Source organism: Chelmon rostratus, chromosome 22 (assembly GCF_017976325.1).
Source record: "Chelmon rostratus isolate fCheRos1 chromosome 22, fCheRos1.pri, whole genome shotgun sequence".
Taxonomy (NCBI): Eukaryota; Metazoa; Chordata; class Actinopteri; order Chaetodontiformes; family Chaetodontidae; genus Chelmon; species Chelmon rostratus.
In genome coordinates, this window is record NC_055679.1 from 14,372,744 (window position 1) to 14,395,984 (window position 23,241).

The following is a 23,241-nucleotide window of genomic DNA, read 5'->3' on the forward strand; positions in this document are numbered from 1 at the left end:
GGTACTTTTATATGAATTTATTTATGTTGGTCTGTTTAATCCATAGATGCTTGAATAGGCTATATAAGGTTACAGCCACTCAAAGTTTTCCTTTCTGCACCAGATTTACATCATTCCAATCAAATATGATAATTATTTGAATACATATTCAAATATTAAATAAATAGAAACAAATAATAAAAACTCCTTAACCCTTCCTTAAACAAGATACAAAGTTTTCATCAAAATGTATGACATGTTTGCCTCCTGATTAACCACCACTTAAACTTTCACCACTCATAGATTCAGTGGTTACTATTGGTGTACTGAGCCTCATTAAGATAAACTTTAACATTTACTGTGGCTATTTCCTTATTTTTATACAAACTGCACAGACCTGAAACTTAAACCTGTATTGTAAATTTGCCTGTAGGTGATACTACAATCAAGTAGTAAATTACTAACATTAAGTATAATTAACTATATTCCAACTTTTTAAGCATCTTCATGCACAAACATTAAGCTATCTTTAGGTCCATTAAATATCTTGATACCATTGATGGAAAGAAAAGATTAAAATAAGAAATATCAGTACTCAAGACAATGAAAATATTTTTCAGATAAATTCATTTATTATGTTGTGGGACAACATTTACAAACCTTACTGTGCAAGTACAACTGTTGCTGCGTTTTGACAACAGCATGCCCTGAAAACATGGCCAAACATCTCATTTCTTACTATTATTAAAGACAAGAAAATTCATCTTCCTCTCATGCTGCAATTGAAGGCATCAAATAGCATTTTTTTATTATTATTTGATTGATATATTGGGCAATTCATAAATTTGGAGCTTGCACAAGTGAAAAGCCTGCATCATCTTGGGAAAAAACTCCAGCCAAAAATATACTTGATGATCAGAACGTGGATTAAGCTCATGAAATCAGGTGTATCGATTCATATCATAACTCCTAAAAAGAAAATTAACAATTATTCACATGGTATTTGTTGATTCAGTCAATGAGTATGGCCCTCTGTGAAGAGAAAAAATAATCATATTTACAAATATAACAAAATAACAGATTCAAGGGATATTTGCCATAAAATATTCAATTACTTTACAAACTGATTCTCAGTCACAGCATTCTAACAAGAGTAGAATAAAAGCACTTGTGGCATCATAAATTAACAACCATCAATTTCCAACTACATATCATCTGATCTCGATGTTTTATTTGTTCTAATATGTTTCATCCCGGCTATTTACACGCATGTATGCAACGCCATGCTCGGCTGTTGTTTTATTGCTATAACTTGTAATATATCTTCATAGCTAGACATTCAACAAGTGAGAGGAAAAAAAAACAGATTCAAGTGAGATAAACCTTCGTGAAAAACGTTCAGTGTTGCATGAAAAATAACCCATATGGTATGATCATCTACAATCAACAGAAAGCAGAGGGATCTGTGTGAAGGGACAGTTGATGAGGGGGTTAACGAGTCAGTGGTTGCAAAAAAAAAAAAACATCAGAAAAAATGAACAATCAATAAGTGAGAAAATACAATCAGTGAATATACATTCAATTGCAGTGACAAGAGGAACATACCCACTGTGAATTAAATGAAGACTATGTCATATAATACGGCTCTACTGATCTTAATCATTCCTTATAACATAACCAGAACAGTTAATGAACTGAATGGAAAAACAAAACCCTGAAAAGGAACGACAGAACAATGTAAGCGCTAGTTTAAAATCAAGTTATATCTGACACAATAATCTCAACATAAGTCCAAAAAAAAAAAAAAAAAATCAAACAACATTTATGGACTGGATTCTAACAGGCCGAAATGGTCTCAAACCTAAAACAGATAGTTCAAAAGAGGGTCATCTCCCTTAATGAATCCATATGAATCCATAGTGGCTTGCATATTAAGGCTGCATGTAACATTGCAAGGCGATTTGTCAGACTGTCATCCCAGTGTTTTATTTAAACAATATATAAATTCACACATAAATTTCATTGAATCTTATCTAATATATACTTGAAAAGCTATTATTTTTGTAACAGCATAAATGGGATTCTAAGTAACATATCTTACAATGACAGCAATTATTTCTCTGTGATCTTCCTCGCCTGGAATCATCTGGAAACTCGCGGATTATTTCCATCTCTGCACTTATTTTCTATGAGGGTCAATCTGTGGCAAGCATCAACATCTCAAGTGGTCCTTTTATAATCTGCGACTTCTCTTCTGTGTCTTCCTCCCACACCAGTCCAGTCCTCACCAACGGGGAGAAAAAGGTTGAAAATAAAGCAGAGCCTTCTAGTTTCCAGCCGCACTGTCATTTTACAACACACCCCTTTCTCCTTCCTTCACATTTACTCATTTGTCATGATTCATTACTGGATGTCTTCCACATAGTTGGCAGGATAGAGGCCTGTTTGTCCATCCTTGAGCCGGCCTTTGCACCAACCCTGATCATCTTCTTCGCCAATTTTGGTGAACTCGTCCCCTGGAGAAAGCAGAAGGAAGGGGTGAATGAAACCTGCTGCAATCTGACAGAATTGGAAAACATGTTGCTGTTCTTGTTTTTGTCTATCACTCTGTGTTTTGGGGTCTTTCACACCATTCTTGCTGTGTACCTGCTTTGAAGCTGAGCTCATCCTGCTCCTGTCCTTCGTAGTCATAGAGGGCTCTTACAGGCACAGATACGACTGGAGAAGCTGGCTCATCTTCAAATGGATTCCCATCACCGTTGGTGGAGAAAGGGTTACCGCCTGTGTCTTCATCCGACCAGTCTGGAGTCTTCTCCATACTACCCGCACTGGATGGACAGACAAAAGAACCACTTAGAAAATGTGTTCTTATTCCTATCTCAGGGCCTTCGGCATCGACGATGGATGAAGGAGGGACAAAAGTGAGAGTGAATATAAACACCAATAAAGTAAAAGAAAAAAAGTAAAAACACATACACAGAATCCAGGGACAGCTTTGTGATTCGTCCTGAAAACTTCCTCTTTTCAGTTCTAACAAGTGGGAAACATGCTTACTTATGGCATCAATGCTGCAAAGCAAGCGTTCGGTTCAGGCAGCATGACAAGTGGTTTAAAAGTCACTTTGACGGTACTCCAAGATCAAGTGAGAGTGCGCACAATGCTGAGGGTCGGCAATGCAACAAAACAACATGACCACATATGAAAAAGGCACGTGAAAAATACAGCAACATGAGACCAAGCAAGACAAATCATTGTGAACGCATGATTGGGTTTTAACCGGAACGGCCAACAGAGGGAGCCACCTAAACACCAGAGAGAACTTGGCTCTGACAGAGTTAGAAGTTGAAAAACAGTAAACACACACCGGCACATACATAAAGGATTTACAGTCAGATCTATTTACAGTGTATTTTATGGAAAATCTACTGTTGACACTCCTTTTCTTCTGCAATTAAGTAAAAACTGAAGATGACTTAAGCCAACAAAAATGCAGTATGATGGTTTGTATCTTAACTGCTCTTTCATGCACTTATATCTATACATACAATTCTTTGATGTTATACAGCCTGTTAATTGTCTGGGGAACTGATATAATAACCAATCTGTATATATGTGTATGTCAATATTCAGATCTGACTGTAAGACAGAAGCTTATCGGTTCTCCCCCAGCAGAGACATGCGCCCCCATGCGCATGACATTTAATGTTCTGCGAGACATGGCACTGTTAGGAGCGAAGGACAAACACACACTGTGATGGTGGACAACGCCATTCTACTGACCATGCAGCAGAGCAACACAACAACCTGCCACCTGAGGGAGGAGAGAGGGTTACGAGGAAGAAGGGAGCAAAAGAACACAAAGACGAAGAAATGGCAAGAAAGGCGACCCATGAAACAAAGAAAGAAAGAGAAAAGGCGGGGAGGTTTTGGGTCTGCGGAGTGTTCTCCTGTTCACCAACGTTTTTATTTCCTCTTTTTCCACACTGATGTGGTTGACTGTGGTCTGCTGCTCCACGGCCGTCTCCTCCTCCTCCTCCTCCTCATCGTCGTCATCTTCAAATGGGTTTGAGCCCACTGGTGCTGTTTTATTGGGCACAGTCAGGCTGACAACATGGGACACAGTGAGAGATGGGTTGTTGACATGCGCACACACACACAAAGACACACCTGTGACATACGTGACCTGTGAACAAATTCATAGACTGATGAAGCCAGGCAATGGCGATGTTGATAGTTAACATGTTTTTAGTTGCAAATACTGGACCCTGCCGTAACTGCGATATACTGTGACGCAGCAAACAAACACAGTGACAATTGTCCAATCATGGCTTAGCCACCACAAGGACACAGGACAGATCCGTCAAGTTTTGGATTTCACCACATGTTGAAGTGGTGTGCAGAGAACTGTTAAAAATCTGATACACAGTTTCAAACGAGGATGATGTCATTGTTGCTTCCTGTTTATCGGCTTGAATATATGTCGCAAATGTTAGCATAAGCAGCTAATAAGTCTAGCAGTATTGGTGGTAGTAGTAGGCATTTCTTCAAAGGTCAAAGAACAGTTTCTAGCCATCAAGCTATAACTACATTTTAGTGTAAAAAAATTCCCCATTCACATGCAGTATTTGCTCACTGAATGCTGGTCCTGGATGCTATTACACTGTAGGATAACGTTAGCAGCTCTGCACTGCTCTTTATTGGATTTATTGGTTTACACTCCAGCAACCTCAGCCATGTAGTTATCTGAGATAGTATTACATTCACCAAACACATTGGTTTCTCATCATCCAAAAAGGATGTTCTGTAGTACAACCCCGTACAACGACCTCTTTAGTACAGTGATACTCAGTCAATACACTATCACCTGTTACCAATGAACCTGTTTACCTGTGGTATGTTCCAAACAGGTGGTTTTGGAGCGTTCCACAACCTTCTCAGTCTTTTGTTGCTCCTGTCACAACTGGTTTGAAACATGTTGCTGCATCAGATTCACAATGATATTTACAAAAATCTATGAAGCTGATGAGGTCAAACATTAAATATATTGTCTTTGTTTACAATTGAGTATATGTCAAAAAGGATTAGCAAGTTATCACACTCTCGTTTTACATAGCATCCCAACTTTTGGGAATTTACTGCTGTATTTAACATTGAAACTGACGCATATGTTAGTGTTTGAAAAAATAAACAATAACACACAAATCTAACATCGGTTTTGTTTGTGTGTTATGTTAGAATGAAATAAGAAGCGAAATGTTTGCTGGGACATGCAGCTTTGGCTCAGACTAGCATTATACCATCAAATGCATATTTAAGATCTTCTTAGAGGGTTCTCCTTTTAAAATGAGTCAAATGGAAACATTAGTCAGCCAGAGATTATGTTTTCAACCAACTCATGAAGCTAGCATTAGCTTAACTAGCCACCTAGCCAACTTAGAGCTTTAGCCTGTGACAGCTGTCTTCAAGCCTGAAAATTTGATGGTTGCTGGCGAGAAATGATAAGCCTGCTTTTACATGGCTTGGTCTGAAATCGAGGACCTATCATTACAAAACAGGACTAAGAGCTTTAACAGCATTATTGTAAATTGCATTATGTGTCGTGTTATGACGGAAAGCTTTACACCAACAATAACTTTGGTGGCAGGACTTAACAAAAAACAAGGTAATTGTAGCTTTGTAGGTATTTCTATGTAATAATAAGTCACACCAACATGGCAGTGCAAACAGTCAACAAAACAACTGTGTTTTAATCTAAACACAGACAGAAAAGATATGACAACAACTTGTTTTGACTTGAGTGCTTCCACTAAAACCCACAGGCATGTACACTGTAATTAATACAAAGCTGTAAAAACATTAGACGACACTTCCTGTGTGGCACATCAAAAAAAAAAAGCAAAATCTTTCTTTAGAAGTCGCAAGGGCAGTTTACTTCCTACCACTGTCACTTTCCGCATCAAGGAACAATCTTGCACTAGCCCTTCACCTATATGAGAGGAAACGCAGGGTTTCTACCACTTGTTTACAGAATTATTGGACCATGAGTAACAGTTGGCCCTTGAAACTGTTAAGTAGAGAAATGTAAACGCCTTTGTTTGTATAGTCATGCCATGCTCTGCCATGAGCTGAGCCTGAGGAGTTATTACAACAAACACTGCTCTACTGGGTGTCTGGCATAATGTAACTTTGGAGAGTTTCAGTCAACAAAACTGTGAAGGTGTGTTCAAGGAGCGGTATTACCATCTCATCCAGTGGGTGTTAAAAAGTCAAGCTTGAGACAACCAAGAAGGAAAAATCGCTACTGGCCAGGAAACGCTGAAGTTCTGATGCTGATAAAATACTACTGAAAATACAATCGAGTCAAGTCAAAGAAAGATGATGCAAAAAAATTTCCCCTATCCAGACCCTGTCCATGCACAATATTCACCAGTCACGCCCATGGATGTAGGAAGTGACAGGAAAACAATGTGCTGTTAATGCTGGTCAGGGGAGGGAAAGTTAACTTTCCAAAGTTCAGAGGTCAAATGCTTTCCACGCCTGACATTCCCTTTGTTGACTCCTCAACACGCTCCTCTAATGCTCTCATCACTTCTGCATACACACCGCTTCGCACTGTCTGGATAAATGGAGACAGCAAGTGTTTGCATTAAAATAAGCTGCAAAGGAATGTGAGGAGTCAAAGCCAAGTAATTTTAACAGATTGGCCAGACACAGGACAAGATCATCACAGCTAACACCGCTTTAAATCCTGAACAATAAATATAACACACATAGCAACGTCTGCATTTGGATAGAAAATGCAGGGGCTGAGCAAAATCATTTTTCACTTTAACTTAACACACATCGATTGAAGTGTGTCTCTGTGCACTGACTGTGTGATTTGCTTTTTCACCGTGACGCCCGGACATATGACAAGCGTTCATTTTAATCAGCTGTTTGTTGTCGTTTCCATGAACCACTGTTGGTGCTGTTGCTACAACACCAAAGACACATTTCATTGCAGGGAGTTCTTATCTTATCTTGTCTTGACTTAGAAAGATGACATCATGTTACGAAAAACTGTCAATCAAACATTAAGTGGCTCGAAACCATGACAGAGCGGCTGCATTCCGTTACACGGCATCAGATGATCAGAGGGTTAAATCAATTATTAGAAACTGGATAACAACCACTTTTGCTTGAATCCCAAACAAGCCTGTGCTGCTTTCCTGTCACAAAAACATGTTAGGTTTCTTTTAATTTTTCATTTTGTCAATCACAAACCTGCTGACTCTGGGTGTTTGACTGAAACACTAATCTGGACTCCTTTGAACTTTCCAGGACTAATATTCATGCTATGAAGGCCTCAGTGTGTGTGAGTAATATTTCCACACTTCTTTTTGGCGTGCTTTCAACTATGTACCAGCTGACTTCAGTCTCGCAGGGATGAATTCTTTCCCAACAAACTGCAGCAAAATGTTTACGGTTACTACGGAAACAGTCATACAACTATACGTCACTCCCGGAGCTTCCCTTATGTAATGTTTTACAAGCATTCCTTCAGGGGACAACACCATGTGTGGTGCGCTGGATTAGCTCTGATGTGGGGAGTTGGGATGAGGAAGACAGAGAGTAAGGGAGCATGTTTGTGTGTGTACTCAGTTTTCTGTGTGCTGGTTATAGACAGAAAAAGTGAGTCAGTGAGCGATCAGGTATCTACCTGCTGCTGGTCTTGGCAGGCTGAACAGGCTGGTCTGACCCAGTTTGACTGATGCCTGTCAGGGTGACGCCCTCCGATGGCTTCTTCTTTTCTCGTCTGCTGAGGGTTCGGTTCAGGTCTATGGACCAGTCCTGGTAGACACACACAGACACAGGTTCGAGTCAGGTATTACATTTACAACTGTTCCAAACTTGCCCAACTGAGTGGCTGAACTTGGTTCAAAACATGCCTTCACAGATAAAAAAGAGAGAGAGCAGAGACCAAGTCACAGGCATGTGCACAGCAATATACACACTTCAACACAGTCCATAAATATGTCACATTTCTCAGGCTGTGACACTGACTCTGGATTTTGAAACTGTGCATGCATGTGTGTGTTTTGTGTAGGCCTGACAAACTGAGAGACACAACAATGTACAGCAACCACCACCTGATGGAAAGAAATACAGCACCAAGAAATCTCCCCTCCACCAGAGGCTAACCAGGGAGAGTGGAGAAAAAGGGATGGTCCAACACCTGAACACTTTGAGAGATTTTTTTATTTTTTAACAGACATAGTTAGAAATTTTGCTGCAAAAAGCTTTTTTCCCTCACAAATGACTGGCTTCATTCCTGGACTTTTACTTTTGGTAAACAGAACCTACATTCACAATGATTAACTTACTTTTAAAAAGCTTACTTGAAGGATACTGGAAATGTCTAGCATCCATCACGACATGACAGCATGATATCAATTTTGTGTTGGAGCTAGATTTCTCAAATAAATCAACAGAAGTCAGACGGCAGTCGTACCGTCCCTCTTTAATATAAATGATATATGACAATAGTAAGTATGACCTCGGAGCTTTCCCAAAAGCTTGTCTGACCCCTCTGATTTATAAGGCCTCTCAAACTTTTAAAGATCAAAAGGTTTTTCAGTCTGGTTCTTGACCTCTGAAACACACTGCTGGGCCGTGGTGGCATCATGTGACGTACTGCAGGGGTCATATGGACAGAATCATGAGCGGAAAGGCTACAGAGGGGTCAGAGTTCAAAGATTAAAAAGAACAGCAAGAGCTGTGACTCAGTGGTATGAAGTAATTCTAGAAATTCTGATATCCAAGACAAGCTTTGTAAACGTCTTGTAGTTACGAGGTAAAGAGAACAGAGGTGAATATGTCACACAGCGACCACAGTGCTGCGGTGTGTGTATGTACCACGTGCATCTTCGTCTCGCTAATATTCTTCGAAACTTGAAAACAAGATAAAAACACAACCACCTCAAATAAACACACACAGATGGAAGCGGCAAGGAGTGAGAGTGTTCTTGGGAAAAAAAAAGGATCTCCCCCCACAGCTGTTGTGAAAAGAACAGCCCTCCCATGCAGAACTCACTACAATGGACCTTCTCTTAAAGGAGCGAGGATGGGACCAGTCCAAATTCTGTCAGACATGGGGAAAGGGAAGCAGGTGACAGGCAGGGTTAATGCAGAGCCAGTAGCTTAGCTTGCAGAATAATTAAGATGCAAATGTGCTGTATTGGCTTTGGCATTAAGCTCAATATCCATCCAAGTTTATTTTGGATATCTACGCTTTTGGAGGTGTCTGACAGGTAACAGGTTGCTCGTTTTTTGTGTTGTGTGTGTATCTTGTAGCATTTCTTTCTTTAAAAGTCTATCAAAAACAAAGCAGTACTCAGAAAAAAAGAAAACAGCCTGGTAATGATTGATGTGGAACATTGGAACAGCTACTCCTGCAAGAGCTCACAGCAGCACTATAAATTAGCATCGCAAACGCATGCAGCTTTTCTTTCCCTTCTCTTTTTCTGATTTCACCTCCTGCTGGGAAGATGACATAAACTATGTCCCTCTCATTGCCACTCTGACTGCTGAGGAAAGACTTACTTCCACCCCTGCTGTCAAACAGCATACATCAATGACAACAAGGACACTGGGCTATAACTCCTGCTCAGGCTCTGTGGAATATTGTGAAAAAAAAATACACCACTGCTGCCCTTGGTGTTTTTTCCTAAAACATTTTTCAGCACGATTTATTGGTCCATTTCTGCTCCCATCTCGACTTGTGGTTCTCACAGTTGGGCCTGGGAGAGCACGAGTGGTCCTTGAGAGGGATACCAGCATCTCAAGATTAATACTTCATTCATAATTACCTCACTAAATAATATGAGACTTCCTTAAGAGTTCATGTGGTTAAATAAAGTGATGGCCCATGACCTAATATATGTGTCTGTTTTTGGGCCTGTGTCATGGAAACTTTTTTGGGAAGCCACTCTGAACAGCTCTCCTCCTCTATCCCTACACTATTAAACATTTAGCCTTGTTTCTCTTTATTCTACTCTTTTACTAGTTTAAATCAAGGGTGTAGTACCTCAAACTGGGGCCAGTTCATTGGCATGCCGGGGCCTTGATTGGACCGGAACCATTTCAAGTCCTCCTCAGCATCAGTAGCAGAGATTGTGTCTTCCAGCGTGTGGTAGATTGTCTGGAATCTACGGAGACAATATTGTACAGTATACCTGAAATCTCAAGCATCTCTACAAAAGCCATGTTTATGTATTCAGACATTAAATTGCCTGTCTGACCAGTGCTTGGTAATGAGCAACCCTGTGACTCACCTGTGATTGGTGGAGAGATCCAGGTGCTGTTTAACCTCCAGCAGCAGCTCTTTGAAGAAGCGGATGCGTTTGTCTTCAAACTGCTGCCACTGCTCAAACACCTGCTCCATGTTCTCCATATACTGAGGGGTCAACTTGTCGAGTTCTTCCAGGGATTTCTCATAGCGTTCTTTAGTCTGGGAGAAAGCGAGCAGTGAGGTGATAATTGAAACACATTTACAAACATGAATGGGATGGGTGGTGATAATGATGGGATGAAAAATCTGTGACTACATACATACTGTATACTCATTAAGGCGAGCACAAGTTCATTATAAACCCCTCGATAAAGAAATTTTGGCAGATATTCATAGATGGTATTTAATACCACACTTAAGTCTTAGTTTGTGCACAGAGTAGGTGAAAATGAATATGTTACCAAGGGTCTCATACCTTTTTCACTCAACACCTGAAGGAGCAGATTAACAGTTTCAAGTATGGGATAAATTATTATCCAGATGAATATGGACTGGATAAGGTACAAAACTCTACAGCTACCAAAGAATAAAGGCATTTAGCTCTTCCAGTTCTAAAAGACTATTATAAGGCAGCCCAACTAAGGCCTTTAATAGGCTGGTGTATGCCTAATTATAAGGATTTACACCTAGTAAGCGTGACCAAAATTTAAAGATTGAACCTTCACTGGGCTAGCAGCATGTTGCACTCTCTCAGGGCAAGGTACAACACTTTTTCCCCAAAGGGAGCCCTACCTTCTGCACCTCCTGCTGACACTTCTCCACCTTTTCCTGGAGCTTCTTTTGGGCATCAGGGTTGTTGTTGCTCTCCAGTTTGCTGTTGGTCTCCCTGCTGGCTGCCAGCTTCTCCTCTTTGCAGGCAGAGTGGTAAGACTTCTTCATTGTTTCCATCTGTAGATTCAAGCGATAAAATGGTGGCAGTCTTGTAAGGTAACTTAGAACAGCTGTGCAGAGCGATCAAAGATTGGTGTCTGACTGGGGGATTTAAGGATAAATTACTACGGATTAAGTTGTTGCAAGATTGGCCAAACGTCAGTCACTAAAAGTATTCTATTTTTAATCAAATAGCAACAATGACATCTTTTATAAGATGACTTGTTAACTATTCTGAACATAGCCCTCTGTTTCTAAAATGTGCATGCATGTCGCTACATCACTGCCCCCTCGGGAAAAGTCTTTGAGGAAATTTGATTTTCTCTTTGTTGGTAATAAGGCTGATAACACATGTTCACTTCTGTGCCTAAACTATGTGTCATTCATCAGAAGTTTGGTCATTTCAGGCCACAGACACATGAATTGTGGAACGAATAACAACCAACTCATGCAAGAGAGGTAACTTGGAAACAGCGATGCCTGATAAGTTTTATATGTGCTGCATTTACAACAACAGGAAATAACACTCCTCTGTTACTTTGTTTATATTTATACTCTAACAGATAAGCACTAAGGAACACTTCCATGGTGGTTCTATTTGAAGAGTGTCTTGGGCAGTGCCCAGTGTAACTTGGGCCAAGGCCAGAGCAGCCATGTTCCATTTGAAATACAGAGACAGCAGCCGGCCCTCCTCCCCAAATTTGACATAACAAGCAGTTGAGTGTTCCTCTATTTGTGAGTTTGGGAGTATGAGTCAAATACTGTATCTAGTTTAGCATGTACGTATGTGTCTACTATTGACATACTGCCCCTGTCAGCTACTCATTTTCTAGACCAGTTAATTAGCCTCATTTCCTCCCTGCCCTCTACCACTTGTCCCTGCCTGTCTGGTCAATCAATAAATCACTATGGCTACAAAACTGTATTGTTCTGTCCCTGCTCAATGACAAGGCCAGGATGTCGCCACCCACTGGTGACATCATACACACACAGGAAATGGGGGCAAGGAGCCTGGGGGTTGCGAAACGTCCAGTGGCTTTTAACATACAAACACTTGCATGTGCACACTCCTATATATGCCTGCACAGAAACAGAAAGGAATGTGTGTACTGCCGAGTAAACAGGCTGCTAACATGAAAGCAATGGTAGGAAATACATTGACCTGATTCTGAACTACGAAGCACCAGTCACCCTGAAAGCCCTCTGTGTTTCCTTCCCTTTTACTGACAGTCAAAGAACCACAGGATACACTAACTGCCTGCCACCTTGGCACACTGGCTAATGTTTGGCAAGAGCTTCTTATTCAAGATCAAGAAGTTGCAATTGTGGTTCTGCTCTGCTCTGTTGTTAAGTAGGCAGGTAGTCATGGAAGGAAACAGTAGTGAGTCAGTAATATGTAATCATGTGAACTGGAGGGTAAAATTGATAGTCATGGCTGTAATCAGTGAGTTGAAAAATGACTTGCTTGTGTAACTGCTTAGCTGTTTGATAAACATTTTTTAAAAGGTGCTAGCACTACACAACACATCTTACGATTTCAGTATCCTATGAGTTCCTGAAAACTCTGAAATCCAAACCTCTTTGAGTTTCTTTGCCCATGGTTTCTGAGCCTTGCGGAAGCCGTCGTCAGCCTCTCTAGTCTCTTTGAAGCCGCCGATCATCTGTTTGTGGTAGGCGTCTCTCTGCCAGTTCTTCAGCTTCTCATAGTCCTCCCCCATCAGTGCCGCTTTCACCTCCATGTGGAGCTCGCTCACCTTCTCCGCCTCCGTGCACAGGGCGGACCATGCCCGCTCCAGCGTACCATACTGAGGGCCTGAGGAAAGAGATGTTTACCAGTCAGAGTCTGTGAAAGTCAGGCTTTTGGGATTATGGAAAAATAACATCTGTTTGTATTTTGTGTCAGCACAGTGTTGTGGTTTAAATGCATTGCCCCTAAGAGAGCAGAGAGCACACTGGGAGTTCTTCCTCCTGAGGCTGATATTCTAAAGAAAATATCTTTTTGTCAGTATCTTACAAGCTTTATGAAATGTAAAGCTTGAATTTGTCATATTCCTACCTTTTTCTATGAGTTGCCGCCAGCGCTTCCCCCACTCTGTGAGCTGCTGTGCGTAGGACTTTTCAATGCGTGCCCGCTCATGAAGACAGTTCATCAGATCATTACAGAGTCGGTTGCCATCATCTACCCGTTTCACTGTTCGCTTGTAGTTACCAACCTGGGAACCAAAGAGACAAGACAAATAGGTCAACAACATTATGGCTTAATAGTTTCTTTTAATTTTTTACAGCAGCACTGCTGTGTTGCAGATGTGCTGCGGCAAAGTTGCTCACATTCACTGGATTTATTCTACTTATTTCATCAGTTGCTGCTGAGATATGACGCCACCTCAACACAGCACTGTGGAAGAATTGTGATCCTGGATTTAAGGGCAGGTGGTGTAAAGGATTTCTTCAACTCACCTCCCAGAAGCTGTCACTGGAGACATCGATCATGGAGTCATCATATGAGCCTGACATCGCTGCTGCCCTGAGTTACACTCAGTGCGTAGGGCCTAGAAAAACACATAAAAACAAATGTGTTAACGAGTGAATGTAATTCAAACACCTCTTCGCTTACTAGCTACAAATGCCTGACAGTAGAAACGTCTGATATTTTGTCATGCATGATAGTAAACTCAATGTTGTTGGCTTTTGGAGTGTGGGTCACAAAACATTATTTTCTGGCATTTTATGGACAAAACAATTGAAACAATCATAAACAAAGAAAAATAACCACGACTTGCAGCTGTTAGTGTTGACTGTGTGGAGTTTTAATTTTCTCCTCCCATACTTACAATATATGTCCTTTGACACACCTGTCTCTCCTACAGTTCATTAAAGACTCTTTTTCTTATTGAAATAATGTTATAATGAAAACACAATATTGGCGAAGTGAGCAAATTACATATGACAAGGATTTGTCATTATTTTTTATGTCTCATTTTATTATGAATTAAGTCTATTTTCCATTTCTGGAACAACAATGTCAAGCCAAAATTATCATTCTGTCACAGTGACACTCCACTGAGACTGCAGGTGTGGATCAGACACTGATTAAAGTGTGAATACTGCGAGTAAGAAAAGAAACAGTTCAGAGAAGTGATATAGAGAGGCATGGAAACAGAAGAGGAATGAAAGTGCGTGATCTGGTTTGATAATCCAAACAGCAGGTGGGTGTTTTCATACATTTCTATAACCTCACTACCCTAAACACATGACAAACTCAAACCACAGTGGTTGCTGGCAGCACACTGAGTCTCCAAACTGTGTGTGTGTGTGTGTGTGTTATTCTGACAGAGAGAGAGAATTAGAAACTGTGAAGAAGCACACAGTGGGCAGCTTCCGTTTCCTTCAGACAGGCTCGACAGTCAGTCCTCTGTTACTCTCCTTTGCCCCTCTTCTCTCCTCACGTCCATCATTTCAAACTCAACAGCCCTGCAAACAGTCTCTCTTTATTCCTCTCCTCTATCCTCTTCCTCTCCGCTCACTCCTCTCCTCCCTTCTCCATCAGCCTGGAGCGTCTCCTCTCTCCACAGCTCTGACTGGCCCTGTTCAGATCTAGTATCTTGTAACCATATATATATATTCAGGCTGTGGTGACGTCCAGCTGAGACAGACTGCAGGCATCAGAACTCATCTCAAATGCATCTCAAGTGACCACTCAAGATCGGATTTTACTTTCCAGCTCGCATTCAATTGCACCTCTAAGAAAACTGCAAGCACTACTAGGAAGGAAAAACTACAAAGAGCTACAACAAGTTATTGATTAGTCATTTAAGAGAAGACTAATCAAAAATAACTTTCATAATTAACAGACTACATGACTGAGTCACTGCTTATAGAATTATTGACAAATTCATTGATAATGAAATGAAATGAATGCAGCAGCAGCATTACACACAGTGAAATAAGTGAAAATAAGACTATAAAGAAGAAACTATACATAATAAAATCTAAAAATAGCGAGCAGTAAAAAGATTATATACATAATGATAAAATAGCCAAATAGTAAACAGTAGCAAAAGTATTGCACAAAAAAGAATATCAAATGCAAAATGAATATCAAAATAAGAATATCAAAAGCAAATGGCAGTGAAAATAAAGTGTACCCTGACTGTATCTTGTACTGTATGGATCTTTGACACAATGCAGATATCTAGATGAGAGATTAAAAAATCTGACAACGATAGAGCATATGGTATTCTGGGGGGTGGTGGGTTGATGAGGATCCCTTGATTTGATTATTGGCGACTTCTGATCAACATTTTACCTTCGCATTTACCTCAAAGTTTACTTGAAACAATTACTGTGACTACTGACAGAAAAACAATAGCAATTACTTTCACACTCTATTAATGGCTGGAGTCATTTTTCAGGCAAAAACGCCAAACAGTCCCCCGTCGGGTTTTGGACAAAACAACTTATCTTAGTCTTCATACAAATCATCACGGGTATTTTTCACTATTTTCAGAACTTTCATGGACAAAAAGATAACCTGATAATGAAAATAACCATCAGCTGCAGACTCAGTCAAAATCAGAAAACTAATGGCAAATATGTACATTTTAAACAGAAAACTTAACACAGAATTAAATTAGTAGAAATAACTAAAAACATCCACAACAAACATAAACATAAATAAGATTTAAATATATAAATATGCAGTCCATAAAATTAACTATAGCAATATAATAAGATTTAAATTAAACAGTGTATGTGTAAGCAGCCCCATATAATGCACATTAAATACATTTTTGATCTCTGGCATTTCTCTAAAGCAATTTCTTGGTACTTATGTCCCATTTTGTCACTGATACTGCTACAACAAGGAGCCAATGAAGACACAAAAATCCACTTCTGATCACACAAGATGCATTTTAGCGCCAAGTGTGAACACAGAGGGCCTCTTTCAGTTGAGGGAGACCGTGTGCGTGTGTGTGTGTGTGTGTGTGTGTGGGAGAGAGTGTGTGTGTGTGTGTATTGGTCAGTGGTCAGTGGCCCGTGCCCTCCATGGCAGGACTTGGACAGAGGGTAGTATTGTGATCACTGCTATCTGGGGAACAATCCTCCCTTTAACTGTGTTTTACAGTTTACAATCAGGTCAGTCAAACAGCCAAACACACACAACCACATCCACGCAAACAGATGTTGTCTGTCACCATTTCGAGAGCAAACCACATGTTTAATTTTACTCAACTTCCTCATGAAAGATAGCCTTGGTAACAGACATAAATGTGTGTGCAGTGCGCCTTGTATGCATCAAATACTACAATAATGTCACAACATTTTTGTCTCAGTTGCGCGATTTTCTGATACGATTTTCATAGAGAATTAAAACCATTAATCGAGAAAATGACTGTTATTTGCGACCCTCATACCGTCAAACTATACCATGTTATACCATAACTATACCAACCTTGGCTACACATGCACACAATCACACACACAAATACACAAAACAAATATTGTATATGTGTAGGGGAGTAGTCCAAAGTTTTCTGTTGCCTCAAACCCTCAAAAGCATTAATATCAATGCATTGGACAAAAATCTATCACTGGTGAGATCCATTAAACATCATGTGTGTGTAATAGAAGAAGAAAAACAACAGAAGACAATTTCTAAACATGACAAATCACACATTACGCAGCCCAGTGTTGTCGTCTTGCCCCTTCTGCATTTCCCAACCAGCTGTCCATATTTGTCTTTCACCAATAACTGCTGCAGCACAAGACAGGGACACATGAGGGACAAATGGAACGAGCCACAAATATCTTCCCTAAACATGGCAACAAATCATCTGGCAGTAAACACAGCTGAGCACTAACTTCCACCAACAGCATGACCACAGCAGCATGAAATATGTTTAAACAAATGACAATTTTAGTGATCTACAGTGAGTGTTTCTCTTTTGTTACACGCACCAAGTAAGTACTGAGATTGACAATACCAAATATCTCATTACTTTTGGCCTTTTTACCTTGTGATTAATAATGTGCTAATGCCTTTTGAAGCTATTTATACACTTGAACATTATGAGGATTAATCATGTGGTGGATGGCTCCAACCTTGCATAGCCAAAACTTCATAAGTCACAATAATTAATTGGGAATTCCTTCATCACAAAAGCTCTTTCCAAGGCCTGATGCAATCGGCAGCAAACAGGAACAACCATCTGCACTCCCTTGGCTCTGTAGGACACAGGGACTGCGTTAAACAATTGAACGAGGCTTGACCCACAACTGTAAACAATACTGTTGACTAAGTCGAGGTCTGAAGTCCACTCAATCTGTCACTCCAGAGGAGAACACTGGAAAAACCAACACTGTGCGCTGCTAGGCTCAACCAGGAAAAACCCACATGAGAATGAGGAGAATTTGTAGAGAACACTGAGATGGAGAAATTACTCTGCAGCATCATGTTTTTGTCATTTAAATTTGAAGTGACAAATAAACACATAAAACTTTTTCGTTCCTGCCAACGAATGCATGATTTCATCAACAATGCAGAAACTTGTCTGAATTGGGGTTCTTAGATTACAGGCTTACTGATTATGTAATCGAACACAACAATGAAAGTCTGATAAGCAAATGTACTGAGCATGCTGGAATTTGGTTGCGGACAACAGCCAAAGATAGAAGTGAACAAATGCATTCCTCAATGCTACCATGCCCAAACTGAACCTTGGCAAGTTAAGCAAGTTCCCACACTGTCACTAATCATCAAGCTCATTCTGGAAACAAAGTTAAAGCAGAGTTAACAAATATCAGTGGTTTGTTGATATTGGAAAAAATGACTCCGAAAGCTGCAGCTGCCTGCAACAGGTGACAAGCGGCACGATATTGAGACAGCAAAAGCAAGCGGTGTGTTATTAAAAGCACATGGGAGCTTACTGTACTATGCAGCTGGAAACGAGAAGGCCTGAGTCACGTCTAAGTAACAGACACATGAGATGCCAATGACCTTTCAAACCGGTGCAGGATAAGACGATGCAAGCAAAGGAAGAGATAAAGTATGCAAAATGTTGGAAATACAAGCCCCTGTATAAGAGCATATTCTTTCCCACAAACCACCAGCAAACTGTCTATTCACCCCGTGTATATGTTTCTCAAAGTGCTCTGGGGGTTGTCACACAGAAACAGTGTCACGAATGGAGCTGTGGAGCAGGAAACAACAGGATACACAGACTGCACAGATGAGCACATGCACGACTGACAGGCACATGCATACCTGCCCTGAAGCTGTGTGTGTTCATGTTATTGGGTGAAAAATATATTGCCAGGAAGTGCTTTTTCACTACAGAACAGACTATCAGCAGAGTTAAAGGGAAGGACATCGGCAGATTAATGTCACACAATCTCAACATTTCATTCTGCCTCAGTCTGGCTGGCTTACTTATCAGGAAAGGGGGAAATGTGTGCACAGCAAGTTGAGTTATCCTGAGGGCTGCTGCTGGGTCATATTCAGTTTTCTGCTAATACTGAGACCTACCAGCCTCATCTGCATGACTGGCAATGTAAGCAAGAACCCACACTGCTCACAGGTTTTGTCTAAATAAGAGTGAGGTTTTGGGAATCTACTAGTCCCTTTCTTTCAGCTGTTTCCAACCATTAGTTTCACTATCAGTTAACTTGCTGATCACTTTCTTGATTAAGTTTTTGGTCTATAAATGTCAGCAAATAGTGGAAAATGCCAATGACATGTTCTTTGTTCATGTCGGCAAGAATATTCTGCTTGCTATATGACAGAGAAAACCAGCAAATCATCATGTTGGAGAAGCTGCAAACAGAGACTGTTTTTGGCCATTTTTGCTTAAAGGAATACCTTCAGCGATCACTGTTGCTGCTCCAAAGTGAAGATCTTTGCTTTAGGAATTGCAACTTGCATTTTTCAGCATTTTCTGACATTTTATGGACCAAACAATGAATCCAGAAAATAATTATCAGATTAATCCACAATGACAATAATTGTTAGTTGATATTCTACTGACAATCACCCAAAAATAAAGGAATAACAAAGTAACACTCAACTCACTTAAATCCTGAGTGCAAATGTTGATCATTGGGATTTAAAGAGAGTATGATTACATAACAAAAAATCCTGTGCAATGCCTTGATGTCTTAATCACATGAAAATTGCTTATCTGACCGGGGGTGATTTTTTTTTTTGTCTGTTTCCATTTCCTTTCTTTGTTGCATAAAACGACAGCAATATCTCACAGGCAGGGAGTGCAGCTGAGCTGATCTATCCCCTCAATATTGCGGTTTCACAGCAGGACATTGCTAAATCCCGACTGAGCTCTGAGAGAAAAAAATACAACCATTCCTTTCCTTTTTTCTCTCTTGGTGCACACTTGCACACAAGCTTGAAGGTCAGAAGTTTCCATGGCAATCAAGGGTCATGACCTTGATTTTCTTTCCCTGTCAGTCAATCACCTCTGCCCTCCTTCCTCGTGTGAGCTCAACAGCTGCACAGGACTGCTGATCTCACATGAATATGGCATTTCGAATGTGGATTCTCTTGAATACTCTCTCGCACTGATCCAGCTCTTATAAAGATCACTGACAGAGCTTCACACTGTGGTTAAGGGGTTTCAAAATAACAGAGAATGAAACCGTTGGTCTATCAACACCAGGTCAACTGTAGCCTCAACATAACTGACCAGTCCGCCTGCTCAAAAACCCAATGCTCCATGGTCGAGGAAAAACAATGGCGTTTGTTCCACACTTTCAGGCATTTTCCACTGGACACACTAGCAGCATAGAGAGGAACATAATGGAGGGAAATTCGGTATTACATGACAGGGAAGGGGAGATCCTGACGTAACCATAAGGCACTTTTTCCTGTGGAAGCCCCTGTCCTGCACGCAGTGTAGAGTCTCATGTGATGCATTTAAAGCTGCAGACTTTTCAAGAAAGTGCCATGAACACAATTCATCTGCTATGTACACATTAGCAAATTCTTTCACAAAGACAGAGCCCACAGACGAACCTAAATTAGAATCAGAAAATGCTCATTAGAATTTCCTAGAAAACAAATGGATGCCTTCAAATGTCTTCCTCAAAACTCAGTTTTTACTTATATAAACCCTAGACAAGCGGAGAATGCTCACATTTAGGAGACTAGCACCAGCAAAGGTTTTACTTAACATTTTTACTTTAAAAGTGACTAATAAAAATAAGTAATAATCAGAATTGTTGCACATTCATTTTGTGCCTCTCTGCTAATTATTTCAGCTTTAATTTTCTTGATAAACTGATTAACATTTGGTCCATAAAACATCAGAGAATAGAGCAAAAAAGCCCAAGTTGATTTATTCAGTATTGCCTGTATCTGACAAGCAGACCAAACCTAAAGATATTCAGTTTATCATCATTCAAGACAAAGTGAGCCAGCAAATAATCACATGAATTTGAATTTTTGTTTAACACTATATTTAACACTTAATAATTTATAAAAAAAAGATTTGCTGTTTGGTTTTGGTTTTCGTCTATCTGGTAATCAATAAAACCACTAATTATTTCCGCTACAATAGCACATTTAGGGATTTTGGGGAGCCGGATCTGTGATTAATTTAGTGAAGTGTGCTTTCACAGATCAGTTCACATTCACTCGTACTGGCAGGCTACATGAATTAAATTCTGATGGACAGCGGCTCATATCCCTGCAACTGCTTCATGTGTGCTAGAGATCCCTCTAAATAGAGAGCAGTGCCTTCAGCCTAAACTGGAATACCCATTCTAAGTTTAGCTCGGTTCTGTGACAGAGCAACCAGTTCACATGGCCCCCCAGAAAAAAGGAACCGTCTGATTTTTCACAGAGCTTTCACTACTGCTTTACCCTAACAACACTACTCCCCTAACAAACTACACAGATGCAGATATGCGGTCACTAAGCACCCCAGCTGCATGACTGTGATGACTGATACCTTCCACTGATTCATGGCAATATCATGACTATTATCTGTTTGTCATGCTCAGAAGCTTCCTTGTTCCCTGCTTCACGTGATTAATTACCTCGTGTTGACAAAGGATTTGACTGTAAATGCTCAAAATATGACACCCTGACTCTGGTGACACTGCTGTCTGTGCATGTGTCTTTGGTTAAAAGTACAGTACAGGAGTGGGGACTGAGGTTGGCAGCCAGCTGGCACTGCGCAAATTAAACAACCGGCTGGACTGAGCACGGAGCAGGGGGACAGCCCTGAAACGAAACCAGGCTGCCAGCAGGAACTGCACCGTCTCTCTGCATAGAAAATGACAGAATCATGCTTTGTTGTGAGCATAACCATGCAGGATGATGTGACACAGACCAGGGGGTTATCTTTACTTGCGAAACCTGCCCCGCCCTTTATCACTCCATGCAATGAAACACTAGTCTCTAGTCTACGAAAACTAGACAGCTGGGGCAAAACGCCTTGAGCCAACGAAGCTGGTTCATAACAACCAAAATGCGACATTAATTAGCTACAGCAGCATTTTCTTAACTACGACCTAACGGTGCTAGCTTAGCATATGTATTTGGAATTTTAATACCCCGAAATACCAAAGTTACTGCAACCGTGTTGTAGATACAGTCTGTGAGGCACCTAAATTTAATTTTCACATCTTATTTCGCATCTGAGTTCACGGAAGCACCGCCATTATGGTAGCTTTTACCCAATTAAATAATTTTTAGTTTTTATGAGCTCCAAAGTAACGTTACCAACGTTCTCCCATCGGGAAGTAAGTTAACTTCAACGTTAGCCACTAAGTAGCTCTGGTGTTAGCAAATTAGCCACAGCCCCTCCAGTAAAAAGTTAAAAGGTACGACGTAGAACTTTTGGTTTGAGCTTACCTGGCACAGGTTTATTCCTCTGGGTGGTTTAGATTTAATTGAAGAGTTAATTCTCTTGTTGGTGCCAATTTACAAATCTTTACGCCCGTTTTTCTGCTCAGCAGCGGCACCATCGATTGACTGGCGACTGACACAACCGTCAGTTACCCGCAGTGCGGCAGAGCACATCCGGTCAGAGTAATTTCAAAATAACACCAGCAGCAAAGTAGATAAGCATTTGGATATGTTGTACACAGTACCAACGGCCATACAGAATAAACTGTCTCAGAGTATATAAAATAAGCTCCACCTTGACTGGTTACAACATTAAAATTCAATTTATTAAATTATCAGTATCAGCATCAGTAGTAATAATCCAGAAAAAATATTAAATATGAAGATATAGTATGTATGTCTTTTTCTTGTTGTAATTGAGTATTTCTGCACTGTTGTATGGCTAAATTACTTAAGTATATACCTTTATGTGCATATACAGTATATGTAGTAATACACTTGAAAATAATTTACACTATTGTGTAATTAATAACAAAATGAAAAAATAGCTAGTCTCATTCTAAACAACAGCGAGGGGTGTCTAATACTTGATGCCAGTTGAAGCAATAGTAGGGCCACTGGCAATCCATGATATTTGAAAGTGACGCCATGAAGTGTCAGGTAAGTGTTAAAACCTTTATTTTGAAATCCACCTTCTTCCGCTTTTGCAGTATTTAAAACCGGTGCACTTTATGCAAACTGTAGAGAGGCGCGGCTGTCTGACGTCACATCCCTTTAAAAGTTTTTCTAGTTACTTTATCCTGAGGCACCCCTGGCCCTGGTTCCAGTAGGTCTGGGGCCCTGCAGGGGCCCTAGAGAGGCGTCTAGAGGTCGTAAGTAAAATGAGCTTTAATTTGATTTCTCTCACACTCATCAGTAGCTCACACTCATCAGTAGATATTCTTACATTTGGAGAACAAACTAATAACTGCAACCAACTGACACTGTGGGGTCTAGGGTAGCTGCCTGCTTTGCCCACTTGGTAATTCAGTTTTAATTAAAATTTTGCATATACTGATCTACAGCAACCCAGTTCATAAATTCAGAGGCTATTTATGTCACAGCAGGTCATATAAAAGTTAATAAAAGCACACATTTAGCAACAAACGGAAGTGGTGTTATAAGACAGCGTGTTTCCCCATGCAAAAATATATCAAGC

At 40.4% G+C, this 23,241-nt stretch overlaps 1 protein-coding gene across 5 annotated transcripts; it reads right to left on the reverse strand.

The window, feature by feature from the left end:
- Nucleotides 1-595: 595 nt before the first annotated feature.
- Nucleotides 596-22,212, reverse strand: pacsin2 (protein kinase C and casein kinase substrate in neurons 2). 5 transcript variants are annotated; one of them, XM_041963785.1, is made up of 12 exons: nucleotides 22,050-22,209; nucleotides 13,637-13,728; nucleotides 13,236-13,392; nucleotides 12,757-12,992; nucleotides 11,042-11,197; nucleotides 10,293-10,468; nucleotides 10,046-10,166; nucleotides 9,053-9,100; nucleotides 7,679-7,809; nucleotides 3,939-4,082; nucleotides 2,626-2,807; nucleotides 596-2,495 (listed from the first exon to the last, which is right to left on the reverse strand). In XM_041963785.1, the coding sequence occupies exons 2-12, from the start codon at nucleotides 13,691-13,693 to the stop codon at nucleotides 2,383-2,385; spliced, it is 1,521 nt and encodes a 506-aa protein (XP_041819719.1). In that variant the 5' UTR covers nucleotides 13,694-13,728; nucleotides 22,050-22,209; the 3' UTR covers nucleotides 596-2,382. The 5 variants fall into 5 exon arrangements, 4 of the variants coding, with proteins under 4 accessions (XP_041819719.1, XP_041819721.1, XP_041819720.1 ...); XM_041963787.1 differs by lacking the exon at nucleotides 3,939-4,082 and having other exon boundaries at nucleotides 22,050-22,210; XM_041963786.1 differs by lacking the exon at nucleotides 9,053-9,100 and having other exon boundaries at nucleotides 22,050-22,208.
- Nucleotides 22,213-23,241: the final 1,029 nt, after the last annotated feature.

Coding starts and splice junctions, on each gene's coding strand:
- pacsin2 (XM_041963785.1), bottom strand. CDS start 13,693: ATGTCAGGCTCATATGATGACTCCATGATCGATGTCTCCAGTGACAGC. Junction 10,469..11,041: donor GTCAGCAGGAGGTGCAGAAG/GTAGGGCTCCCT, acceptor GCTTTCTCCCAG/ACTAAAGAACGCTATGAGAA. Junction 2,496..2,625: donor TGAGCTCAGCTTCAAAGCAG/GTACACAGCAAG, acceptor TGCTTTCTCCAG/GGGACGAGTTCACCAAAATT.